We start from the raw sequence: 25,338 nt of genomic DNA on the forward strand, positions 1-25,338 counted from the left end.
TACAGCACCTGAAGTTTGGGGTTAGACACGATGTTTCAAATGGGGAAAGAGAGCATTTCAGTGAAGAAAATTTTAGCAGGAAATTTATGGTGGCTATTTAAGTGATGGGAAAAAAACTAGATACAGCAAAAACATTGATGCTGTATTCTTATTTCTTAAAGGAAAATTTTAAAACTATCTTACGTTATGGCAATATGCAATGTATTTCTTCAGAGTGCTCAAGAGAGAAATTATAGATAATATCTTTTAGATGAGTATTGTACTGAGAATCAATTTTCTGTGAACCTAACAGTAACGTAAGTGTGCTCAGGGGTGCAAGAGCTATGGAAATAATACTCATCTAAAGTTCTGAAAATATTCGATATTTCAACATCTGCTATTAAAAAATCTGTAAGATATTACAAGAACAGTGCAATGCAGCAAAATATATTACGAAATAGAATCAGATGAAGTTTATTTACTTGTGCATGGAAAAAAAACATTCTTCTATTTTTATGAGGAAGAATTTTCTTCTTGTTGTTTCCCTAAACTCTCATTTAAACACTCCTGGCAAAAATCTCTGAATGAAGATCTGAAAATTATATGGCCCTATTGATGCTTTCCTAGGACTGGCAGATTTTTCCTAAGGTCTACCAAAAAGAACTAACTCTAATAAGCCAGTTGTCACTGGTTCTTTGAATGTGGGGCAAAAACCCCCAACTTTTACAAACATCTCTTCCCTCCTGGCTAGTTTCAGAAACTGGTACAATAAATGAGAAGTGCTTAGTGACACTTCAGAAGTGAATGAGATGCCTTAAGCACAGATGGCCCTTGCCAGCTCTTTCTGGCTTCCAGGTGTCCTCTCAGGACATCACTGATCAAATTGTGCTCTAACTCAGACACATTTCCGTCTCTAACTTACAGCTCCTCATTGCACAGCACATTGAAACTTTTGTTAGGAAGCAGTTTTTAAATATTCTTAGGAATTAGCCTTTTTTTTGTTTTCATATAGATTATGGCAAAATCTCTTGCTTTTCCATTCTTTGTTTCAAATCCTGATGTTTTGGCTGAGTAAAGAAAAGTGACCTGGTGGCTTCCTTATTACTATCTTTTCTAATTATTGTGAATTCATTGGCACTTATTGTGACATAATCTGCATGTGTTTCTTTTACTGTAAAAGGGCATTAAAAGACCAGTGGTGCACAGGATCATATAAAATAAGATGGTATTAACAGACAATGAAATTATCATAACTGGCAATTAAAAAGAGGAGATTAAATACTTATTTCCAAATTGTCTTTTGGAAGGAAAGGAAACAGTGAAACAAGAGGCCTTCTTATATCTTTTTGCAGGTGCATGACACTCAAAACTGATATACTCCAGCTCTTCAGCACGTGCATGTCTTATTTCTAAAACAGATCCTCTCTATAGCACTGCTGTCCATTCTGAATACAATTTGCACTGAAAAAAATATTCGGAAAACTACTGCTAGAGACTTCTGTAGAAGTAGAAGAGACAATTTTAGTATATCAAGTTATGATGTCATTACAAGACCATTTGTACTAACTGGACAAGGAGCAGATTGAAGCACAAGTGGCCCGAGCATTAATGTACATCACTGCATATACTTCTGATCAAACATTTCTGCAATTAAGTTTAACATAGATTACATAAAATATAAATTAAGCCTTTTTGATGAAAAGCTATTTCTATCATACAAGTTGCTAAGCATGAAAGAAAGATTAATACATGCTTATACATTATAAATATAATGAAAAAAATCCAGCAGTACTAATACGCAAATACTTTCTGCTTTTATTCTGTTTTATAGTATATTTGTTATCCTGAAATAGTTCTATTCATATTATATTTATGAAATTCCTTACCTCAAAGTGGGCAAAATGAGTTCTAAATTTTTGTATAGCACTGCTCCAAGTACAAATACGGTTGATTCATCTAGTTCTGAAAAGAGTAAGGAAAAAGATTTTAAAACTCTCTTTCCCAAGCTTTCATCAGCATGGATACCTCTGAATATCATTTATCTTTGCAATACTAGTTTTATTTTAAATAAACGCTCATAATTTTTAATTATCTCCCAGAAGTCTGTCATAGAAATGCAGCACTGTCAGGAGCATATCAAAAGATTTAAACCACCAAAATTCACGTTTTCAAAAAATTCATCATTGTATGCTGACATTCACTCTAGTTCATTTACATTTATAATTAAGCATTCTCAAAGAATGTCTGTAGAGTAAATTCTCTAATATCAGAGTTCTGCACTGCAATGATATTTATAAATTATACCTGAAGTTAGGCTAATTCGCCTGCTGAGCTTCCTTTGGTAAGAGTGATGTTGGAATGACTGTCTGCTGGAACACAGCAGCTTCAGGGGGTTCAGCAGAGCTGCATTTCAGCTCACCTCATATCAAACAGATTAAAACTTGTGCACAATGACTAAGTAAAGCATTGTTTCTTTGGTGTAGAAAATAATGTCTAGGATTTATGCAGCACCTTTTCTTCAAGGTGCTGAAATTAAGCCCATTCATTTCTCTTTAGGATACATTTACGGGTCCTGTATTTTCTTTGAAGAGGAATAAAATAACCATTCCCATATTATACAGTGGTCCCATGAGACAGATTCAGAGTTGCCTTGCTAAAGCTCGTAGAAAATTAACATGCTGATATGCTTTTTTACCTGTTGACATAGGAGTGAAGATATTTTTTGGAATGACAACCCTGTCTTCTGAGTTTCGTGCCCAATCAACCATTCCTTTTCTTCCTTTCATGGGGAAATTGATGTCAGTTAAAACAGATGCAGCAGGAAGCTTCTGAATGCTAGCCACTAGTAAGAAAATAATAAAATCATATAAATTTAAAATGGTTTCATATGTTAAAGCATCATAGAGTGACAGCAGTATAGCAGTAACAAAACTTTTGATGACACATTTCAAGTAAAGCAGGAATTCATAGTACATTAACTAGCACAGAAAGCATAATCTTCTGTTTATTATGCACTTCTACTATGGATTAATTGTGCGGTATTGATCGTAACATTTGTCAGCCAGATTCTGATTAAATTTCTTAACAGGGATTATTGAATGTACCAGCTTATACCCTGAAATTCACACATAAGGACATTGTTGTGTCTTCAGAGCAAATTCTAAAATGATCAAATGTGACAATAAAACTAAGAGGATGCTTAAAATTCCTTTGGGAAACATAACTTCTAGATATAGGCTAATAAAGTAATAGAAGAACTAATATCCTCTATACAGGCACAATTTCAAGATAGATCCAGCAAGGAGATTGACATATCAAAAGATCTTGTTGCTTTCACATGAAATAAAGCAAAGCAGTATAGCACCTAATTTCCTTCAAAGAATAATCTCCATTCTGAACACTTAATTATATTTTTCCACCAAAAACCCCAACACCCAAACAACATCAGTGTTATTATCTATAATAGATATATCAAGACAGAAGAAATAGGTGTTAAATCTAGTAATAGTCAGTTTGGAATCTGATTTACTCATTTTGTTTTTTTCTCTGTTTTCTAACTCAACTATCACCTGGAAATCAGTTTCAGCTTTGCTGTGAAATCTAAGTAACTTCGTGGCAACACAGTTGTGTAAGAGTCTAGTAAGTTTGAGTCTTACTAGACTCAAACTAGTTTAAAGGAACTGACAGGGCTGCAAGGGTTTACAAACACTCAGATGACAAACACCACATTTGGAGCCTAGCTCCATTCTTAATGGAAGCTGTGTTGATAGCCATTTCCTGCACAATGCCCTTCCTAACCAATTTATGCAGAGGCTAATGTAGTTGGAAGAGTTTGGATATCAGGACTATACTTTGATCTGCATAACGATATCATTGCAAGGACTTTACAGGGGGTTAAACATAAATACAATGGGGGACAACTGTAAAAACAAGCAGAACAGCAAAATTAAAGTACAAAACCATTAGGTGTCTCTTATTTAAAAGAAAACTGTAATTCAAATCCAAGAGAAGAGTAAAATTTAGAAGTTAACAATATTAACTCTACAAATATATTCCTTAATAACTGACTTATTTTCAAATTAGACTGGTTATGTATTACAGAATCACATTAATGAGGTGGTACTTGAGGTTGTTTCAAACTTTCCATTATAAAACTATCATCAGGGTTTTATAATGCTAGATACAATCCCCTCCAGGCTGCAATTGGCAAATCCATTACCAGGACTAAGGGGATGCTTAGTCTTGTGAATTTTCAGGTGGTGTGCTGAGGGAATAGAGTTCAGGTGTTTCAGAATTACTGGGGCATAAAACGGATTGCGTGCTTTCACATGCAATCAATGGTTATACAGAATATATTAACATTGTAAAAATGGATTTTTTCCATTAGTTCTTAAAATTTAAAAATAATTTTATTTTTCCCATAAATAAAATTAAACTAACACTTATGTAGTTTTAAAAATTAAATACAGCCTGTGTAAGACAATACTGGGCTGGTTTTTTATTTGTACAGTAATTATCTGTACATCTACTTTCCTATCTATCTATCTATCTATCTATCTATCTATCTATCTAATTAGACAGTAGAGCCTTAATATTTCATCTCCCTTTTGGATGACAGTTCCCTTTATTGAAATAGAAAATCAATGTTATACAATGGAATTCACTCTGCAAAACAGAAAACCACTTTAGGACTGGATAAATGGTCAGGGTCTAGGACAGTACTTTCTGTACTCTGTCTCTCTCTGTATTTTAAATAGGGCCATTTATCATGGAACCTAAACAATACTCAGAACCAAAAATTCCAAAATATTTGTTATTGTTTAGGTGATGAATAACAACAGCAAAGCATAAAACCTAAAACTCTGACAAATGGCTTATATGGAATAAATGTGTTTATTGGGCAGTGTTGGGTTTACAGTTGGACTCAATTATCTCAAAGTTCTTTCCCAACTTAAATGATTCTATAATCTTATATATTCCTATTCTTCGTTCAGATAAATTTTACTTGCAATCAAACAAAAGTCTTGCTTATCAAGCTGGATCTCCATTTATGACAAAGTAACCCACCTAGCTGATCAAGGGAAGCCAGTAGATGTGATCTTCTTGGATTTCAGTCAAGCTTTTGATACTGTCTTTTACAGAATCCTTCTGGACACAATGTCCAGCATTCAGCTGGATAAACACATAATGTAATGGGTGAGCAACTGGCTCACAGGTCAGGCACAAAGGGTTCCACAGGGCCCCATCCTCAGCCCTGTTCTTGTCAACAACTTCATAAATGACTGGAGGCAGGACTGGAAGAGGCACTGAGCAAGTTCACAGATGGTATGAAACTGACAGGAGCTGCTGAATTTCCCTCGAAGGCAGGGAGACCTCTCCTGCAGAGAGACCCTACTAAATCAGAGGGCTGGGCAATCACCAACCATCTGAAGTTGAACATGGGAAAGTGCTGGATTTGACACATGGGATGAGGCAAACCCTGGATTTCCATACAGACTGGGGAATGAGATTCTGGAAAGCAGTGCTATGGAAAGGTCCTAGGTGTCCTGGGTGATGGAAATTTGACTATGAGTCAGCAGTGCATATTCTATGTCCTTCAAAGTCTGCCTCTTACAAATCCACACAGATTATAAGGTCTTTTTTCAGATACTTTGCCAAATGGTTCCATGAGGATGTGCCTAACGTGGTTCTGATGCTCCAAAGTATAAGATAATTTAATGGAATTTGACTGGAGGCAACTAGTTCTGGTCTATCAACACAACCAGTTGGATACATGTAGTAGTTCCCAGCTTTTCAGTGTCACTTTAAACTGTATTTTATATTTTAGGAAAGCTAATATTCTTATTAAATATTACTCTATGACTCATTTCAATAAAACTTTGGCTCATGATCAGCCGTATTTCCATTGTGAAATGAGGCTCTCTAACTCGGTTTTAATCTGCAGCATAAAATAATTACTTAATGTGAACTGAAAGTCAACAAGCCTTTTAGAAGAATATGTATGTATGTCATTGTCACGATCCACTACATCAGAACACAACATACATCAGAAACTTAAATGCAAGGTTCTTAAACACAGATAGTAAGATGTCATTCACTTTGCACTTTATTGCATTCTTTTTATGTTAGGTTTGTATTAGAAAACAATGCTTCAAATTCCAGAACCCAAATGATTCAGTTCTGCAACTGCCACACAAAGACTGTGTCTTCTCATTTGAAAAAAACAAGTTTCTCACAGGTTGTTTGGGGTTTTTGTTTGTTTGTTTGTTTGTTTGTTTAATTATTATTTGAAATTACCATACCAAACCATCATGTCCTGAACTGGTGAGATGGAACACTTGGCAAACAAGGATACTTTTAGGCACTGTGGTATGAGTATTTTTGCTTGTTTATACAAACACACAAATTGAATACTACTGGAAAAATAGTCAAAGAGAACATTAATAAGAATAAAAATGTAAAATGGGGAAAAAAAAGATAAAAAAGCCAGAAAAAATATAAAACTAAAATTAAAATTACCTAAGCAGAACCTGACGAAAACCTTTATGTGTCATGTTAAATTAAACTCTTCCAATATGGAAAATTTTCTTTTAATTTATTTCTATCAAGGCAATTCCTATAAGTGCTGTTTTGGGCACCAAAATATAGGAAAGACATTAAGCTACTAGAGAGTGTTCCAAGGAGGGTGAGGAGGATGGTGAAGGGTCAGGAGGGGAAGCCGTGTGAGGAGCAGCTGAGGCCACTTGGTCTGTTCAGCCTGGAGGAGACTGAGGGGAGAATGTTGAACTCACTGTTGGTGTTCAACACCCTCATGAGGGGAAGTGGAAGGGTAGGTACTGATCTCTTTACTCTGGTGACCAGTGACAGGATCCAAGGGAATGGCCTGAAGCCGTGCCAGGGAAGGTTTAGGTTGAATATGAAAAAAAAGTTCTTCACTCAGAGGGTGGTTGGGCACTGGAATAAGCTCCCTGGGGATCACAGCACCAAGCCTGTGAACTCAAGAAGCATTTGGACAAAGCTTTTAGGCCCATGGTGTGATTCTTGGGGTTGTCCTGCACAGGGTCAGGAGCTGGACTCAATGATGGATCTGTTCCAACTCAGCATATTCTATAATTGTATCATTCTGTAATTTAGTACAGGCGCTCACTGTGCACAGCTGCAGTGCAAGCTGCAGACTGAGCTCTGGGTAGTGGAAGCCTGAGACAGGATGCTTCTTTCAGTACTTTTTGATGTACTTTGGTATAAACTACAAGACGTAGTTCAATTACACATAAGAATACATACATATTTGATGATTCTATAGTAATTATTGATTCAGAAGAATCCACATAAGTAGTCTAATCAATTTAGTGATTGCTTTGAAGTGTAATGGATTAATTCTTAACATCCTTTACAATATTTTCCCTTTATTTCATTTTTGTGTTGCAATTGCAGATAACCTGTTTGATACTGCTCTACTGAAAATTTCAGAATTGGCAACTAACTAACTGATAATACTAAAACCAGTTAATACAAAATATTGTTGTAACTGATTAATGTCAAGCTGGTAGGAATAGACAGTTTTCCATCACTATAAAAAAGACCTGGTTACACACAATAATATGTGAATGATATTTAAGCAGATTATTTGGAACAGTACAAAAGTAGTTAATTAATGTTTCAAGAAAACTTGTAGTGAAAAAAATATTGTAGTTCCTGTATGAGTAACTCTTGTAGATCATGGCCTAGAAAAAAAAGCTGACATGTATTGCCTCGATCCCTATAACCCTAAGTGAGTTATAAGCAGCCTAATGCAACTTGGTAACTCTCTGTTTGATCTGGGTTGCCAAACAACAACAATAAAAAAAGCAACCAAGTAAGTGTCATGAATCATTTTCTGCTCCTCTTTATTATTCACCCATGAGACTCCTGTATTCAACAAAAACTGGCAAAATTTCAGACTTAGGCCCTTGAATAATCAATTTGAACAGAAAATCAGATTCACTGAAAGGCATGACAGAAAAACAACTGGATGTTTTCTCACGGACTAAATGCAACTTCAGCTCTTACAACAGAGATTCAGGTTTTAAAATTACAACATGCACAGGACATCTACCCCAGGAGTCACACCATGAGCCTGAGAGCATTGTCCAAACGCTTGCTGAACTCTGGCAAGCTTGGTGCTGTGAACATTTTGCTTGCTACTGTGATACCTTTTCCAGTGCCCAAACACACTCTGATTAAAGAACAACACTCCAAGTGAAGAGTATTTTCCTAATATCCAACCTAAACCCCACCAGCACGCCTTAGCCATTTCCTTGAATCCTGTCACTGGTCACCAGAGAGAAGAGTGCAGTGCCTGCCCCACCTTTTCCCCTCCTGGGGGAAGCTATAGACCTGATCTGTGGGCTGCCACAGACATCTCCCCTTAGCTGCAATACCAGTTCTGATTCTGCTTTCTCATAAGTGAAAATATTCTGGGTGTGTTGTGCTATACAGCACAGTAACCACGTGGGTTTCTAATTTGCAATAGCTCAAGATACAGAATTTGATTGCATTTCAGTTACAAACAATGGAGAATAACTGAGTATATTAGCAGTCTCATTTGCTATTTTCTTATCCTATTTTGACTTGCTCATTGATGGTATACTAAGTATATATTATTCAGCATTTAGTAAACTTGAGTTAATCACTTTACACATTTTGATTGTTGTAAAAGATAATGTTTTACTGCCCTTCTGGAACAGCTCCTCTAAATCTGTTTCTGGGTAAAATAGTATTGCAATTGCCACAGATGATTTTCAAAAAGAATATGAAAGCTTTTTGTGTTGAAATTCAGAATACTGAGCATTTCTGCAAAACATCTCTGTTAAGATGACACAATTAAAACAATATTTATACATTCTAGAATTATCCTTTTGACCCTAAATGTAAAACCTTTGGTTTTTATATACTAAAGAAGCTTATTTAAGTCAGCCCATGTTGGATACACGGGGAACAAAGTCTTGCCTGGATCATCAACATAGAGCTAGATGAAGATCAAAGAAGATACTTATAACAGACTTTCTCTACCCACTTAAATCCCATTATTTTAAAGAAAATTTGCAACAAATGCAAATGGTTAAACCCCCATTTAAAGGAGACTGATTTGTAGATCTCCAGATTTGTTACAGAACTCTGCATATGAGCAGGCTTGATTAAAATCCTTCTCTCAGTCCAAAGATAAACTCACTTCTTACCACCTACAAGCTTATGTATAACAGAAGGATTGTGGTGAAGTGGCATCCTCTTACAGCAACATGAGAAAAACAACAGGGCAACTTTCCTTCTGGAAGTAATATTCATGAAATCTCCTCACTGTGAACCAACATCAAACCATGTTCAGAAAAAGGCTCTTAAGAAAATGTAACTCAACAGATCTACATTTTCTCATGGCCATCCACACAGAAGTGATAAATTCTTAAATAAGAACCTACTGCTCCATGGGCAGACGAGAAAGGGATGTCCCTAGAAGCCTGCTGTGCACTTGCTTTCCTGAAGCTCATCAGCCCAAAGCAGCTACCACCTCACTATTCACTTGGGTAGCAAGACACAGTACCAGTATAGGCAAAAGCAGAAGTAAACACTTCATAGATATTTTCACCTATCAAGGATGAACTTTGAACTTTGCATGAATCCTTTCTTTGATGTCAAGCAAATTCTGCCTTGAATAGGCTCACTGTTTGAAGGTTAAGAATAATGCTTTGGTTAATCAGGAAGCTACCTTAACAGTGACCTCTGAATATTTCCCTTCTGTTTTCTATAAGACAATGCAGTGGGGAAAAGAGTTACCCATTACCATACTGTGATCAGTATGATATATAGGACAACTTAGATACCAGCATGGTTTCAGGCAGTGATCAGGATGCATTTATTAATAATGCAGATTTTTTTCGGCTACGTACATAATTTAAAAAAAAATCATAGGCAGCAGTCAAGTGCTTTCTTTTGGTTCAGTGTACTTTTGTTGCTCAGTACCAAATTCTGTATTTGAGGAAAAACTCAAGAATATACAAATTTCATAGACTCATGAAATATCACACATTCATAAGCAGTCTCACAAGAAATTTCTGATTTCATATTCATTATGATAACTTTGTTCCAGGTATGGAAATAAAATCTAAAATTTAAAAGTTAAAAAAATAATTAGACCATTAAAAACTGTTGTTATAGGCAATAAATTTTGTTTAAAATAATAATGGAAAATATTAAAATTTATTCTCTGAGAAAGCTAGTGCATGGAGACAGCTGTGGCATCATAGAATTTCTGTATGTTCCAGGTACTATTTCTGCATGTTCCCTGGGGGGGGAGTGGAAGCTCAGCATTTTTGTAATTTTTAGTAATTTTTTACTTTTTACTAATTAGTAATGCACACTGTAAGTTTAATATGGCTATTTGAAGCTAGGAAATGTGGAATGTAAAGAACAAAATCAATCTGCTAATCTGAATAACAAGTTTGAAGAAAATCCAGTTGAACTAATAAAAATGTAAACAGTTTTAAAATGAGCAGATAGAAGAAAATGTATTCTCGTGATAAATTGAATACTTCCTGGAATATGTGATAACTTAGAAAAATGCTTTAAACATATGGTAGGAAGCTGTAGTTCATTAATTAGAAGACAACTCCACCTTCTGGGCATTATTTTGAAGAAGATGAAGATATGAGCAGCCAAATAGACCCAGAGCCACATCAAAGGTACTCTGTTTCTGAAGGAGCATTGTTTCCATTCCTCTTAGTATTGCTAAATAATAATAGCTACTAAAACTGTGGTCTCAGGCAACCTCTCCTGCCTTGTCATAAAATAGTTCTTAAGGAAAAGAAAGACTTGGCATAAAGCAAGATAGAAGATGGAGACTGATGCAGGAGATAGAACGAACTAGCATTTAAGTGCATGAGTTTTAATTCACAGACATGAAGTTGAAAACCGTGGGCAATACTGAGGGAGCAAGGTCACTTACAACATCACTTTAGATTGACTGGGCAGGTAAGGCACAGAAATCAAGCATTTTTCAGTCACTGAGGTGACGATAAAGTGTCTGCCGTGATGATTCTAGCTGATAAGAGCAAAGAGAGTGAGACTGAAGAGCAAAGAAAGTGAGACTGAAGGCAATATTAAGGTAGTGAGCTCAGAAGATGGAAATGATGAAGCAGAGGAGGGAGAAAGAAGAAAAGCTGAGACCGAGATCATTTACATGTTTATTTATCAAGCTTATTCATGGTTAGATATCCAATAAAAACCACTAAAGAAAGATGGGGAGGACTTGAGAGAGGACATGGGATCAGTAAGGAGGCAAACAGATATGAAAATCATTATCAGGGAATTGATAAAAATATTCCATGAACATACATTGCTTGGGGTGATGTAGAGCAGAGTAGAATGATTGCTTCACAGGAACAGTAAATTGAAACAAAGAAGAGATGGGTATTGTTTTACCTCTAGGGAAATGATAACTAAACCTATCATTCAGAAATCTATAAAGACGTGAACTAAGTTATTCAGGATACTGAAAGATGATGTAAGAAGTAAATTCACAGGAATGGAGATAGAAAATGTGATGTAGAAAAGCTACACACAGAGGGGAAAAAATAAATAATGGGAATCAATATACGTTTTTAATCATAGCTTTTTGTAGCAAACTAAAACCAGGTCTCTGCTATATCTTATTGTTGAACAGCTTTTTCATAATCATAGAGAATGCCATTGTGAAAAACTTTCAGATAACACAAAAAGAAAATTAAAACTGAAAAAACCTGTAAATTACTCTGGCATAGAAATGCAGAGATTACTAGTATGAAAGCAGCTAGTGAATCCTGAACAGGAGAGATCGATTAAAAGCCATATCCTGACAAACAGTGGATATGGAGGAAATGCTTGCAGCTGCCTCCTGTTTTTTATAGCAATCCACTAGGAATGTGTAAGTTTCTCCATTTTCCTTTCCAGAAGTATAAGAGAGTGCTTTCTTTACATTTCAGCTCCATTAAGGTTGATAAATTAAACAGATAAAATCCTCAAAAAGCTCAAACCTTTAGGTATGTTTACTAACCAAATTAGTCCCCCCTTTATATGCATCTGCAGTTGCTTTCTATTTTAAAACCTGCTCAAGTCAGAGAAAGAACTTACTGATCTAACATTGCTTATTAGAATACTGAATTTATGTTTTGAGTACTTGAAGTAGAAAGATCTGCATGCAATTATGTCCCTCTCTGAACATGGGTCCCCAACTGAAGGCATTATAAACCATACCTTTCATACCTCGGATGAGAATGTCCATTATGATTCAAGGCTATTACCATCAAAACTTACCCAGAAGGAAAGGAAGACCAACCTCGTATTTGAATGTGCATTTGACAACTGGCATAACGTATAAATCAAGGGTTCAGAAGGAAGGCAGGTTTGTTTAATTCATCCCAGATAACTGTGAGATGTCTCAAATTAGCGGTTTACTAAATTCTTGACTCTGCTGATTTAGGACACTGAATTTAGTCACAAGCTTAGCATTTCCTGGTCAGCATCAGACTAATTCTCTAGTGGATATCACTGTGAGTTTTGCATTCAACATGATGCCCGAGCTGTCAGTACAAGTGCATCTCCATTGCACACACACACACCTTTCCAGCTTAAGCTGCAGGTACTCAAAATCAGCTGTGAATTTATGCAACTTTGCAGCTTAGATCAAACTACAGTGAAAAGGGCTCTGAGAAGTGGGAGCCCACAGCCTCTTCACATAGGAGCTGCACATAAGCTGAATTTGCTGTGGCTGTGTATGGCTATGAATTTTGATTTTCTGAACCCTGACCTGCAGATTCCATGTCAAGATTTAATAACCTTGGCCCTACCTTATCACTAAGGGCTTTCCTGAGGACCACTGGACCACATCCTGACCCTGATGCTTTGATTTGACTTCTTGGCTTGATGTCAGATCTGCCTCATCATTATGGACTTGTCTGCTGATGTGGAATATTAGCTCTGTCTGGCTACCATCACAGACCTTTTCTGCTTTTCTTGTTGGATGCTGTGGGACCTTGCCTTTGCCAGTGAGGCCAGTGTGTGTACCCTGCTGTTGCCTGTTTTCTCTCACGGAGCAGCTTGCTCTTGCTTCTCCCTGAACCCAGCAGCTAATAAGCATATGCTGGAACACTAAATGCCTTCTAGACAGGCTTGAGCAGAGTCACACAGAAAGTATGAAATAGAACTGCTAGAAACAAAGATCTCCTGTGTCTCAGTTTCATGTTGAGGCCATGATTTTAACCTACCTCACAGGAGTTCATAACTAGGTCTTTGTATTCTGGAGGCATGTCTAATTCATCTTGAATATTCTCCATGGAGGACATAAACTGGATTAAGATTTGCTGAAGGGATTGCAAAAGGTTGTCCTGGGGCACTGTGAAATATAATTGTCAGGATAATGCACACATGCTTTATTTAGATTGTTTACATCATGCATGGCAGAACAAAACCCAGTACCTCAGTGGGACATATAGACACTATCCAATCTAAGTAGTAAGTAACACTAATTAGACTGAGTTTGATGTACTTGCTCACATTGTTGAATTCTAAATTAACTTTAATAACTTGGGAGAAATATCTCAGTGTTATTATGGTCATTTCAATAAAACAACTGCACAATGAGGAGATGCTTTAAAAAAGATCTAACTAGAAAATTTGGCCTATAAAGAATGACAGATCTTGGTTATTATGAGCTGTTATAACTCAATCACATGAATCACTATGGCATGTGGACCTTGTGTTCAGCTCTTGTTATCTAATTCTGGTCATCCCATCTCCAGCATCCCCCACTTCTTCCCTCCCACTCCCCCCAAATGAGAGGCTTTTCTTGTTTATCAAAGCTGTGGGAGGAGAAATCAAAAAAGATCCAAGCATCTAAGAAAGAAATGGAAACAGTCAACTAGTCAGCTAAGTCAGATGTTACATCATTATTGCTTCCCTTGTCAGAATTCAGGTGTCTTACATTTTCATTCATATTGAGTGCAGTTGACAGAGAAAGATAGAGATGCCTAATCAGGGTTGCTTGTGTCGCCTTCTCAGGGTTTTAAAAAATTATCTGAACTTTGATGCACAGTTAGCTTAAACTGCGTATAGGAATACTGAATTAACCCTTGCTTGTACTGATAAGGACATAAAATGCACATTATCACTGGGCTCAATGCCAAAATGAAGCATAGAATATGGTCAAAATAATAAATTCAAGATATAACATAGCATTACACCTGCAGCAGAGAGGCTTCTAAGTCTTAAAAAAAGTCTATTTGGATTCCGACCAAATTTTCAGAGGCCCTCAGCATGCCTTCAGTTTTGCTTTTATATACAATAGAGAATGACAACTTTGGACAGTTAGTGTGTAGAAAGTACTGTGATTAAGAAAACATCTCACATTTTCCTGAGGTGTGACAGATACAGTCATAAGGAGCCACCACAGTGCCTGGCTCCACAACATTTGCATTCCTAACACAAGCACCTGATGGGACTCTGCTCTCTCTTTGACATTACATCCTACCTGCAACCTTATTATTAAAGTTATTTCAATATAAATTAGGGATTTATTGCTATTGTTCTTTCTTCAAATTCATGTGCTGTTCATTGCAGTATTCTTATGAAATATTTATTCAGAATAGTAGTCCCCCAAACTGGAACTATAATGCTTCAGTGAACTATCCCTTACTTTCTGGAAATACTGCCTCTAGGTAGGAGCTCTGTAAAGTTAAAATGCGATTCTACATTGTGCAATATTCCAGAAAACACAATTATACCTATGAGGAAAGGAAGAGTTTGTGCATGTTATTACACAAAAAATCATGATGAATTTTTTTAAAAGCAATTATCATGAACTTGAAATCTTGAAATAAGAAGCAAGGATATAATTTTTGTTTTGTATTGATTGACAGTTTTTGTGACCCACCAACACAACAAAATGGCTACAATTAATTTCCTATACCTAGAAGTCCTAACAAAGAGTGACTGAATATTAATGCCAGAGAAGTTATAAATGTAGTGAAAATGTTTGCAAATTATTTTTTTAAATAATCTATACATTCAGTCTTGCAAAATTATTCAGTGGCAAGTATTCTACACCTGAGTCCAGTTCTGCTATTACTGCCATAACTTATTTGTATATATATGTATAAGGGTAAATGTAATTATCTCCACAGCTAGATTTAGGAGATAGCCAGAAAAAACTAAAGATTTCTTGCCTTCCAATAGTATTTGTATTATAATCTGTAGTCAAGATGGCTTTCCTACTACAAATCATACCCTGGAGAACTGGACAATGAAAATGTGTAACTTATATATGATCCTTCTTCCCCACCATATCCTGATTATAGCATTGTTACCCAACAAACAGTATTTTACAAGATCCTGGAAAGAAAATTGCTTTTTTCCCCCCTTTAGTTATTTTCCTGTCTTTGCTTTGTGTGTTGTTTTTTCAGTGCTATTGCTTTTATAGAGTATTTTTTATGTACTAAATGGGTTTTCTGTCTCTAATCCCAAAACATCTAAATGGTGCTTTATTGGAAACTAAACTGACTGCACTCTAGTGGCAAACATTCATAATAAAATTTCCAAACTGAACAAAAAATGAACAAAGTTAGGGGTCAGTGTAGGGATGCTCAGTTATTTGATAATATTTCAAAACAGTCCCTCTTTTAATCTGGACCCATCTTGATGTGAACTGTAGCTATTAATGAAATATTTATGATTTAAAAATCTGTGTTCTATAGTTACATTAAGTTCATTGCAAAGAGACATTTGCATTACCATGAGCCACTTTCAAAAAGTGCTCAAAGTCATCGTCCAGTGTATGTGCTGAGACAACATAATGGTTCCAGTGCTTGGAGAAAAGAAATGAGTTGGACATAGAATAATTTTTTTCCCAAAATGTACACAAGCAGTCACATCTGCAAGAGGGGTTGGAAGGAGGATCCAGAGAACTATAGGCCTGTCAGCTTGAGCTCCACGTCAGGTAAGGTCTTGATTGAACAGATCCTTTTGAGTGCCAACATGCAGCGTGTGCTGGACAAGGGGATCAGGCTCAACCAGAATGGGTTGAGGAAAGACAGGTTCTGCTTGACTGATCTGGTTACTTTCTAGAACCTCTTAGTGAATGAGGGAAAGGCTGTGGATGTCATCTATCCAGACTTTAGTACAGCCTTTGGCACTGTCCCTGGCATCCTCCTGGAGAAGATGGCAGCCCATGGCTGGGACAGAGCCATTCTTCACTGGGCTACGAACTGTCTGGGTGACCAGGCCCTGAGAGTGGTGGTGAATGAAGTCACATCCAGCCAGCAGACAGTCACTAGTGGAGCTCCCCAGGGCTCAGCATTGCAACCAGTCCTATTTACTGTCTTTATGCATGATCTGGGTGAGAGAATCGAGTGCACCTTCAGCCAGTTTGCAAGTGATACCAAGTTGGGTGTGACTGTTGGAAGCTGGAGAGTAGGAAGGCTCTGCAGAGGAATCTGGACAATCTGGACTGATGGGCAGATTAAAATGGTATGAGATTCAATAAGACAATGTGCAAAGTCCTGTACTTGAGTCACAACAATCCCATGCAGTGCTACAGGCTGGGAGCAGAGCAGCTGAAAAGCTAACCATTGGAAAATGACCTTGGGACATTTTCTGGCTGTTAGACAACAGTGGCTGAGCATGAGCCAGTGTGTGCCCAGGTAGCCAGGAAGGCCAATGGCATCCTGGCCTGTATCAGCAACAGTGTGGCCAGCAGGATGAGGGAAGTGACTGTCCTTCTAGACTTGGCACTGGTGGGGCTGCACCTCGAGTCCTGTGTCCAGTTCTGGGCCCCTCACTACAGGAAAGAAATTGAGGGGCTGGGGTGAGTCCCGAGAAGGGCAACAGAGCTGGTGAAGGGTCTGGAGGACACTGCTTATGAGGAGTGGCTGACGGAGCTAGGAGTGCTCAGCCTGGAGAAGAGGAGGCTTGGGAGGAACCTTATCACTCTCCACAACTGCCTGAAAGGATGCTGTAGCCAGGTGGGGGTCATTATCATCTCCCTTAAGTAACAAGTTACAAGACAAGAGAAGATGGCCTCAAGTTACATCAGGGGAGATTTAGGCTAGATATTAGGAAAAAAAAAAAAAGAATGAAATGGTTCTGAAGCACTGAACATTTTGCTCAGGGAAGTGGTGGAGTCCCCATCCCTGGAATTATTTAAAGATGTGTAGATGAGGCACTTAGAGACTTAGTGGTGAGTGTGGCAACGATAGTGGTTGGACTCAATGATCTTACAGGTCTTTTCCAACATCAACATTTCTATGGCTCTATACATATTAAAAATAGAGCTGATGAGAATTTAGTAGAAGTGACAAAAGAAGTAAAATCAATGAAGTGAAATAGCTCATTTAAGCACATTAATAGGAATAAATAAGTTTTATTATTCAACAGAGGTATAAAATATTGGGAATTATACACAGGATAAGAGGGGAATGGAAGCCTTTAAATGAAATCTGCAAGTATGTTTTAATAAGCAAATCCTTGGACTTTTTAATAATGATGCACTAAATTTAGGTTATGTTTATGGAATTTTTATATTATGCCTTATTTCACTTTTATCTCTTTCTGCAACACATCAATTCAACACGGGTCCAACTGATTAAACTGAGAACAAAGAAACTTCACTTGAACAGTAACTTGACTTCATTTTTCTTACATTGCTGGGAAAATCCTAGCCACCAACTGCAGAATAATTTTCTCTTTTAGCCCAAACTTCAATGTATTATAGAATGGATCTGAATGAAAAAACATTCTACCCGTTTATATACTTCTACTAGATGGAACTATTTCAACATGAAAGATTAAGACAACAATATAAATACTAAGACCTAAAGTTCTGTGCCTCCAAGATGCTCAAATCCTGAGAAGAAACAAAACGGTATTTAGGTAATTTAACAATTTCTATCTTGTCAGACAGCCTGTGATAATTGTCTAACACAGCTGTGAGGTAACATAACTTTGTTTAAGATTCTTTAGTGGAAGGTCTAGCTAGATTTCCATGAAGCGTTAAATAAAAGCAAAAATTAAAAAAAAAAAAAAGTGCAAGTTAAACAATCTCATTTCATAATCAAGTATAGGTAGGAAAGACTTTAAACATTTCTAAAACCACTGACAGTGCAGAGGATACAGCACCTAGAGGTATCAATAATAATTATATCTATAGGGGGAAAAAGCCATTGAAAATGTGCATGTAGCTCTCTAGACAGAGACTCTGTCAAACCATGTATTAAAAAGCTTATGAGTAAATATGCTGTTAGAGAATTTAAAGAATAAAAAAATTATGAACAGAAGAAAATATTCTAACAAATGCCTACAAGAAAAAAGTTACCAAATTCCTACACATTTACTTGTAAACCCATTTTCCCATCTTTGAAAGAAATTTCTTAAATGCATTCGGTAAGTACATTCAAAGAACCAGCACATATAGTCAGCAAACTACACCTAATATCTTGTCAAATAAAATTAAAACCAGTATATACATAAACACTTCAAAGTCCTCTGAACTTTGCTGTTGAACACCATTTCCAAGTAGAAGTAGTCCAATATCTGAATGTCTTGCCCTATTGATGTGCAGTCTCTATGACTTAACTTTACAAGAGTTTTGGGTATGTATAATTTTAACTTCTGAAAATTATTTCTGAGTACAACCACAAATGTAAAATAGATGATGCAGTATAAAATCACCAGCCATGTCTTCCAGTAGTGGAACTATTCATCCAAGAAACAGGTATAAGTTCAATTTGGCAAAGTTAAATGACATTCATTTTGCAGAAATTAACTTTTCTTTGTGCATTGTTGACTGTGAATGGAGACCATTATTTTTCATTGCCTAGATAGTGATGCAATTTTCAAAGCTAAATGAGCATTAAAAACATTCATTCCATGCTTCTGCAATGAACAATCTAAGATACCTAATGGCAAAACGAGACATTCCCTTTAATCTTTATGAACATATTCTATTCCCGTGAGGTTAAAATGAGAAAGGAGGGGATAAGCTTGCTATGTTTTTGATAAATGTTTCTCTCACAAACAGAAGTCTTGTGTGTGCAGATGCAGCCTGCCTGCCTGCCTGCCAAAGATCCAATCAATCTGATGACTGTCCCACAGTTTCTTCCCCTTGGGCAGGCCAGTCTCTTTTCATTCCTCTGCTCTCTTGGAGGTGAGATTTTGGTGCCAATATAGGGAATAAATATGTTTCGTCACGGGACACAATTCATACACATATGGATGGGTTTCTGAGTATTTGCCTTTGATATCAGCTCACATTCTAGTTATGCTCCCCTACAACAGGACCCCAGACAGGATTTTTGGAGAAGTGACTGTACCAATATACTATTTTCCCATAGGGTATTCTTGAAATCTATCTCATTTCAAAATACTTGACTACTGAGTAACAGGAGATAGCATGAGGCCATAAGATTTCACTAGCAATGTGTTAGAAAAAAACAGGATATAGCTAACCCTGCTATTCATTAAAGTAACTGGTGACCTAAGTGAAGCTCATTTGTTAGGAAAAAAAAATCAAAAAAATAATAGTCATTAAATAACATCATAAGCATTGAACCACAGATTATATGAAAAATCATTAAAGCAATGAGATCAAATATCTTTTCTAGAAAACCATTTCCCAACCTACATTAACAGCAGATTTGCAGAATAATGCTGCCTAGGGCTGATTACATGTCTCCATGATTTTACAGAGTGTTTGTTTAAACAAAAAAAGAAAAACAATCACAACAATATCAAGCTATTTAGCATCACTGCAGGCGATTTAAGTATTTGTGAATGTATCTAGTACTATTCAAACACTGCAGGCCACAGAGCTGTATCACATATTTTGAGTGAGGAAAATTTCTTTCTCTGTCTCCTTCCCACTGTAATGGAGACTTGGAGCATGGAAAAAAAAGTTATAGTCATCTGAAGTAGAATGAACTTCTGAATTTTATAACAAATCTCATCAAAGTTTCTTTATCTCTGTCTTCAGAGAGAGCAACGAATAGGGCCCTAAAACTCATACCTGAAGTTAAGGGAAAGAAAAACACTGTGAAATGGATGGTTCAGAAATCACAAGGCACAAAATATACATTAGAACTTTCAGGCTCTGTTCATGATTTTAGCCCACCTAGTACATGAACCCTTTGGGATGCCTTGAACTGATTTTACTGACACTTAGTTCTGTTGGCATTATACAATCTGACCTTAACAGAATGGCAGAGATATAGGCAGTATCTTAGGTCTATATACTGAAGTCTAGCTCTCTATATTAAAAAGAGAAATTAAAAATTACACTTACAGAAACACAATGACTCAGAATTATATCTGCATATGTTTACATGGCTTTGAAGTTTGACCTCAATATCTGACAGTCTCACTGCCAAAATAATTATTACCATAAAAATACTTTTCTCTGATGTTATTAGTCTGCTAATACCCTCATGGAAACTGATTTGAAAAATGAAATATTTCTGTCAAGTTTGTTATCTCAATTGTTATGCTACCTTCAGGCTACGCAGTTTGAAAAAGGTAGATCTTTACCACTATTTGGAATTAAAATCTAAAGTCATCAACAAGGAAATAATACTTTTTTAATACAGCAGATTGATTTGTCTAATATGAATAGAAGTTTCCTTTTCTGTTTCTTTTATTGCTTGGTTAGTTGATTGGTTGTTTGGTTTTTTTTTTTAGCTTCTTTAGATTTTTTTGTTGTTGCTGTTTCTATTGAGGGTTTGAATTTCTTTTTTTTTTTTTTTTGTGGGGGGGTGGGGTGGGCTGTAGTTTTATTGTTTATTTGTTTGAAGTTTTTTGGTCTTTCTTTTTATTTTTTTTTTCCTCACCCTCAAAAGGCCAAAAAATGAAAAAGAACTCTGGCGGTATGCCATATCATCAGCTCAGTATAAACCATGTTAACTTCATATTCACAGCGGAGCTTTGGGTAATAGACCTGTTTCTCACACAGTGCAAGTATTAGGCAGAGCTAATAGCTGGCTTTATTCCTGATTTAACCGACTTATAGTTTTAGAGAGTTTACTTACATTTTATTTAATTTTCCATCTTTCAGTAGTGAGTGAGTAACAAAATGCTGTAGAAATCATTAAAATTGAGGCTGAACTTTGCTATTTACAGTACTTAGCCACACCCTCTCTAGTTGATGTACTACCAGATGATGGCTGGACACTCTTGAGGTCACTTTCAGGACTAAAAAAATCCCAGAATGAGTGATCATTCTCTGTAGAATTGCATCTTGTTATTGGACTGTGGTACTCCTGTTTAAGGAAGGACTGTATTGTTTGGAATATCTTGACACTACACTTCATTGAAGTTGATTGCTGCCACTTGGCATTACATTACCATGAAACGAATACTCTTGGGTGTGCATTGACTCCATCACTGCATAAATGCAAAATTACTATCACGCATGCTTAATTTCTATCCCCTTAAGCCTCAATCTATCTGGAAATTGTTGGAAGTCACCTAAAGGTCCACCTGTCTGAGGCAAAGGAGTGAATAAGGTCAGGTATTTAATTTCTCAGGTCAATAGTTAAATGCACCAGTTAAAAAATGGCCTGTCATACAAATTGGTTCCTTTAGAAAACAACAGCTTTTTATTGCTCATTTGAAAAAGCAGAATGGAGTTTACAAAGGTAGAAATTTAGGAATGATACAACAATAGGAGATACATAAATACTGGGAAAAGGAATTTCACAAATGGGCTGTAGATACTACTTTCTGTTTCAGTTGGAGGCATTTTTTTTACTGAGACAAGAGCCTGTATGTTGGCATTTTTTATAGCTTCCATTTGTTTAGAATATTTTACTCCACTAAATACATGGCAGAGAAGAGAAACATTTTCAATTATTTTAGTTTCCTATAGCACCCACTTAAAAATACTGAATGGTTAATTTATTTAGCTTTATCTTTAAGGTTACTTAATAAACTGTATATGCAAAACTAACCACGGAATTATGACTATTACTAAGAGTATAGCTAAGGAACCAAGTTAGGTTTTTATCCACATTTATGGATAAAAAGACTTTGATAAAGATTCACATAGACATTCCCTTGATATTTGGAATTTTCAATCTTAAGTAACAGAGAGCTGTATTTTCCCAGGAACATTGAGTATGCAGCTTTAGTAAAGAGAGAAAAAAATCTATTCTTTTATGCACTGTTCACAGCAAGTTTTCAGGGAATGTGAATCATTTAATACGCTTATTTTATACTGGGAAAGAAATACGAGCTCTCGAGCATTTACTTCAGGCATTAAGTCAGATGCTGCAATGAGCTAGACCTTCGAAGTGTGCATGAAATCTTTCCCCTTTAATTAGTGGAGAAAGCTTGAGTCTTCTGAAAGTCAACATATTGATCTGATCAAGGAATTGCTGAGACTGCTGCAAAGGAAATTATATGAATATATAGAGAGCAGAAGGATGTAAGAGTATAAAAACATTGCAATTGACCTTTCTTTGTAGTTTCTCTATTCTTTTATCTATTTTTTCTCTTCTGGAACCCTTTAGCTACAGATTATTGCATACAGTTTGAGCAAGTAAAGAATACAGAAACAGGAGTGATACTGGCAGGGTGTAAATCCTAGGACTTGAAGGACTTTCTGAGAACTTAAAAAAAAAAAGTGATACGTGTTCCCTTTCATATAAGTAGAGCACCTGCTCAACAAACAGCATAGAGGTTTGGGGCAGCAAAGACTGATACAGCAACATCCGAGTGTGAAACGAAGAGGATGGAACCAGGAGGCAAAGTCATGAATGAAAAGAATATGTGGCAGAAGGTAGAACTTAGAACTTCTCTGGCCACCATGTTTGCAACCCAAGAACAAGAGTGTGACCAACTGTGCACCACAGGACAAGGAGAAAAGCATTAATTATGACTACAAGGATGGTTTTCTCACCTGGCCTATTCCTTGAATGATTCCTTGACAATGTTTGGGTAGGTGCCACAAATTAAACAGTGTGGACAGATGTAGGACCATTCTGAAACCTGCATTTTGTCCTTTTTGATTCGTGTTTATAAACACAGTCATAAAAGCCAGACCCTAGACTTAAATGGGAAGGTGATGGGCACAGGCTCTTTTGGGCTGTTTTGAGATGAAATGGAAACAGGCAATAGTCTATGTGGAAAAATTATGTAATGAAATATAAGAAAAAAAAATTACCTAATTGTTGATTACTTTGGTGTGTAGTTTATTAGTTACTCAAAAAAGAATATAACTATTAAATGATTTAAAGAAGACTTGTGTTTTTATATCTATTAGGAATGTATTTCATTACAAAACCATGCAAGTTTCACTCTGTTTTTTTCCTTCTGAGAATTTGTTCCTGACAAAAACCACCCATAAGCACATTAATCATTATAGATGTATTTACATATGAAGTATGATGCACTAAAATGAGTGATTCCTGCTTACTTCTTAAAGCAGTAAGTGCTTAAAGTTAAGTACTTAAGCTGCTTAAAGGTGAAATTTTCCTTTCTAAAAACATGTTTAGATGAAATAACTTGATGGAAACAGGACAGAAATCTGAATGTCTTTTGAGGGCCACTCTACAGGATCTGAATTTTTATTTGTCTGGTAGGTGCAATTTTCTTTCTATTAGGAGAAAATGTAGAAATATTAGCAGCTAAACTTCTATTAACTATAAATACCCACTTTAAAATCCACAAGGTGCTTTAGCACTACACAGACTCAGAACAAGAAGTAATTTAATTACAAATGAATTCTGAGTATTTGTGTATAAATTTATTGAAATACTTGTTTCTTGGCTGAAAATTTTAGACATTTTCATTACAAGATAGTATCAAGGCTTTTTTTCTGTTTTCTTTAACATACCTGAAAAAAGACCCTTTCAAAATTTTAAATAAATTCAGTCTCTTGGTATATTTTAGGCCAGTATGACATTTGTGATATATGAGTCAGAGGATCTCGAGTGCTGCATTGAAGGTACACATCATTAATTCTAATACAAAATAAACAGATTAAGAAAGATGCCATTCAGATAATTAAACAAATCATCTAATGTGAAGAGGTATCTAGAAAGTATAAACAGGATTTACAATTTGCAAGATGTAAAAGTCATACCGTGGGATAAGGTGAATGAACACACAATAACAGACAGGAATCCAGATTCCTTATTTTGTAGCATCCCCAAAGCTCAGCATGTGTACCATTGCTCATGTCTTACAGCTAGAGTAGGTACACTTTCTGAAAGCTCCCTTTGTCACAAACATTTCTAAGTGTCTCTAGCTAGGATTGGAAAATTTTAAGATACATTCCATATGCCTTCAGGATTAATTAGTGTTTTTTCTAAAATTTCATGGACATGAACATGGAATGGGAGATCGAAGTTGTAAAAATAAAGTATTTTCCAAGAAAGGAGACAATGGATACTTTCAAAACGTTTTCTGCCATATGGCATCCTAGACTGTCTGTGAAGGCAGAAATCAGACTTTGTTTCCTGCCAATGTTTATAATACTTATGTAAGCAGCTCAGTTTCAAGTTTTAAATGAAATGTTAATTACTTACTAAACCAGATTACTCATCGGAGTACCAGTGTCACAGCAGCCACTTTCAAGTTGAGAGATAACAGGCTGTTAGTTAAAAGTTGATTTATGCGTGGAAATATGGTTTACACCTCTTCATTTTTTCATAATACATTACAGCTAGCTGCATTTACCATGTAGACATAAATCTACTTGTTTCTATTTTGTACCTTGTAGGACCTTGGCCTTATTCAGAATTAAATGTGCTACAATAGAGTTAAGAATCTTTGTTTTTCCCCGTGAGCAAGACTAAACAGAGATGTCAGTGTAGTTTCGCTTTGTATTCACTTTTCAGTTGTTTACATGCAGACTCTTTTAACAATCTGTTCTCAAATATCTATTCTAATCATTCCAAAAATCTGATTTTTAATTAGTATTCTTCATTTATTTTTAATTATTTAGTTTTGTTTATTTGATCATTCAGCTCTGAACGTCTCTGTGTTCACAGGTTTTATTGACTCAGAAAAACCACTCCTCTTTGCTTTAGATGACATGAATTATTGAAACATGAGCTAGTCACTAGGGTGCCTTTACAGCACAGCAGAACTTCCAGAAGGCAACCCATGCCCTTATTTTAGATGTCTGAGATGATAGGAGTTGGTCTCCTGAGCAGTACTTTCCCTTGATGTGAAGGAAGCTTAGGGTGACTTTGGCAAATTTTGTGATGCTTAAAGTAAGTAAAATGAATCCGAGCCATATAATCTCAATTGAAAAGAGTGTTGTAAGTGATAGTTACCGAAAATGTTTTTAAAATTCTGTATTTT

General features: G+C 36.1%; 1 protein-coding gene across 14 annotated transcripts in view; it reads right to left on the bottom strand.

The window, feature by feature from the left end:
- The window catches only part of ADGRB3 (adhesion G protein-coupled receptor B3), a 440,618-nt gene that overhangs the window by 183,625 nt on the left and 231,655 nt on the right, over positions 1–25,338 (bottom strand). For all 14 annotated transcript variants that reach the window (XM_088162232.1, XM_088162231.1, XM_088162222.1 and 11 more), the window contains 2 exons: positions 2,675–2,821; positions 1,866–1,941 (listed from right to left, as the gene is read on the bottom strand). In XM_088162232.1, coding sequence (XP_088018358.1) covers positions 1,866–1,941; positions 2,675–2,821 — 223 coding nt within the window. The remainder of the gene's footprint in view (positions 1–1,865; positions 1,942–2,674; positions 2,822–25,338) is intronic.

Source organism: Sturnus vulgaris, chromosome 3 (assembly GCF_052056855.1).
Source record: "Sturnus vulgaris isolate bStuVul1 chromosome 3, bStuVul1.hap1, whole genome shotgun sequence".
Lineage (NCBI taxonomy): Eukaryota > Metazoa > Chordata > Aves > Passeriformes > Sturnidae > Sturnus > Sturnus vulgaris.